Source organism: Cynocephalus volans, chromosome X (assembly GCF_027409185.1).
Source record: "Cynocephalus volans isolate mCynVol1 chromosome X, mCynVol1.pri, whole genome shotgun sequence".
Lineage (NCBI taxonomy): Eukaryota > Metazoa > Chordata > Mammalia > Dermoptera > Cynocephalidae > Cynocephalus > Cynocephalus volans.
In genome coordinates this window covers 173,988,691-173,990,506 of record NC_084478.1, presented here as the reverse complement: position 1 = coordinate 173,990,506, position 1,816 = coordinate 173,988,691, and the positions used below count along the sequence as shown (strand labels likewise).

Genomic DNA, 1,816 nt, shown 5'->3' with positions numbered 1-1,816 from the left:
GACACATGTTGAGAAGAGCTTTTCACATCCCTCTGGTTAAGCCAAGTTCTTCCCTGGAGCACTGATGAGTTTTAGGTTGTGCTTTCTGCATACAAACAGCAGAACAAATTGCAGTATGGACATATCTGCCTCATCCCCTGTTAACCCAGGCCTTGGTACTACACCTACTGAGATAAGCAGGTCCCCAATTTGAAACAAGACCAAATATCAGGTGGAGCAAGTCTGTTTACCGAGTCTCACAGCCTGAAGGCAGTGATTTCAATCTGGAAAACAAAACTGAGAAGTCCTGTGTGAACACTGGGAAAAGCAAGTGGATGGAAAAGTTTCCTGGTGGCAGCCAGGAAGTGAGTGGCCTTCAGGGTACATAAGAGAAATGTTTAGGAAGGATGTAGGATGACTCATATGTCCACATAGACTTAAGTGTGGCCGCATGACTGTGGGTGGATGGTAGGTAGGACACACAAAAACCAGGTAATGGTGAAGGGTGGGAGAGGACAGAATGAGCCACTGAATCAGGTGGCCGTGGGGAAGGGCGTGGAGGAGACACCCTCTCCTTGCCTTGTGACCCTCCAGAATTGAACAGTGAGGAGTGTGGCAGGTCTGTTTGGAAGGCTCTGAAGGGGTGCTAAGGAAATGTCCCCTTTTCCAGCCAGGGCACCTTGGCCTCCCCCCACTCCCAGAGGTATCAGGATGGGCCATTGTGATGTCTAAGCCACCCCTCCCTGGACAGGGCTAGAGGGGCTGGGGGAGGGGCTTGCTGACCAAACAAAGCCTAGGGTGTGGCTGCTCATTGTCCTGGGCAGGATATATATAGGGAGGCCAGGGGCCCTGGGACAGACCACTGGGCAGTGCTGACATGGCGAAGGAGACCAGGACACCACAGCCCACCAGAAACACCAAAGCGGGGAAGGAGAGGAAGACCCCCTGTCCACCCAAGTCCAGAGGAAAGGGCAAGGTGAGATGACCACCCAAGCTCCTTCTCATCTTCCCCTTGACCCCTTTCTCCCAAGACCCCTCCCTTGTCCTCGCCTGGCACAACCTCCCTCAGCCCACACTCCTTCCCAGGAAGCCCCTTTTCCCATGCCTCCTGCATCCTCTTCCCCCAAACAGTTGCCCTTCTGTGATCGCCCTGTTGTCCTTCCAGGCGCCCAAGACAACCTTGAAGCTTAAAAGACCCCTCCAAGGGAGTCTGAGGAAAAAAGCTGCTGCAAAAATGACCACCCTCTCAATTCAACCCCCAAAAGGGAAAAAGCCAACACTATTCGGCCACTATCACCGGCTGAATCAGGAACTGCAGCAAAAAGAGCTGAAGCAAATCCGAAAGGACGAGGAGATGCCCAGCACCTCAAGGGATGATGAGATGCCCAGCACCTCAAGGGACGAGGAGATGCCCAGCACTTCAAGGGACAAGGAGATCTCCAGCCACTCGAGTGACGAGGAGATCTCCAGCAACCCAAGTGATGGCCCGGGCAGCTACTAACTTAAAAGTGAGACCAGAGACCTCAAAACCACCTGTGAAGTCTCCAGAGGGCTGGCTGCCGGGTAATGGACATCGAATTTTACACTGACGGCACACGATGGTGACAAGTAAAATAAAATTTGCCCATTGTGACATATAGTGTGTGTCTGCATGTTCTGTGATGTGGGAGGGGGAAGGAAGGGAAGAGGCAGGTGTGGGAAGGGAGGGAGGGCGGTGGGCCCGGCGGACTTGGGGTCAGACAGACAGGTCCACTGTTAGGCAGACACTGAGGGATAACGTCTGGATAACGGCCGAGCACTGAAAACAAATTTCTTCCTTGACACTCTCTCACCAGTA

At 53.2% G+C, this 1,816-nt stretch overlaps 1 protein-coding gene across 1 annotated transcript; it reads left to right on the top strand.

Annotated features, from left to right (window-relative positions):
• The first annotated feature begins 856 nt into the window (after positions 1 to 856).
• On the top strand, positions 857 to 1,480 carry LOC134368613 (spermatid nuclear transition protein 4-like). Its single transcript, XM_063085040.1, has 2 exons — positions 857 to 955; positions 1,145 to 1,480. Exons 1-2 carry the CDS (start codon positions 857 to 859, stop codon positions 1,478 to 1,480), a joined length of 435 nt encoding a protein of 144 aa, XP_062941110.1.
• Positions 1,481 to 1,816: the final 336 nt, after the last annotated feature.

Coding starts and splice junctions, on each gene's coding strand:
- LOC134368613 (XM_063085040.1), top strand. CDS start 857: ATGGCGAAGGAGACCAGGACACCACAGCCCACCAGAAACACCAAAGCG. Junction 956..1,144: donor AGTCCAGAGGAAAGGGCAAG/GTGAGATGACCA, acceptor TTGTCCTTCCAG/GCGCCCAAGACAACCTTGAA.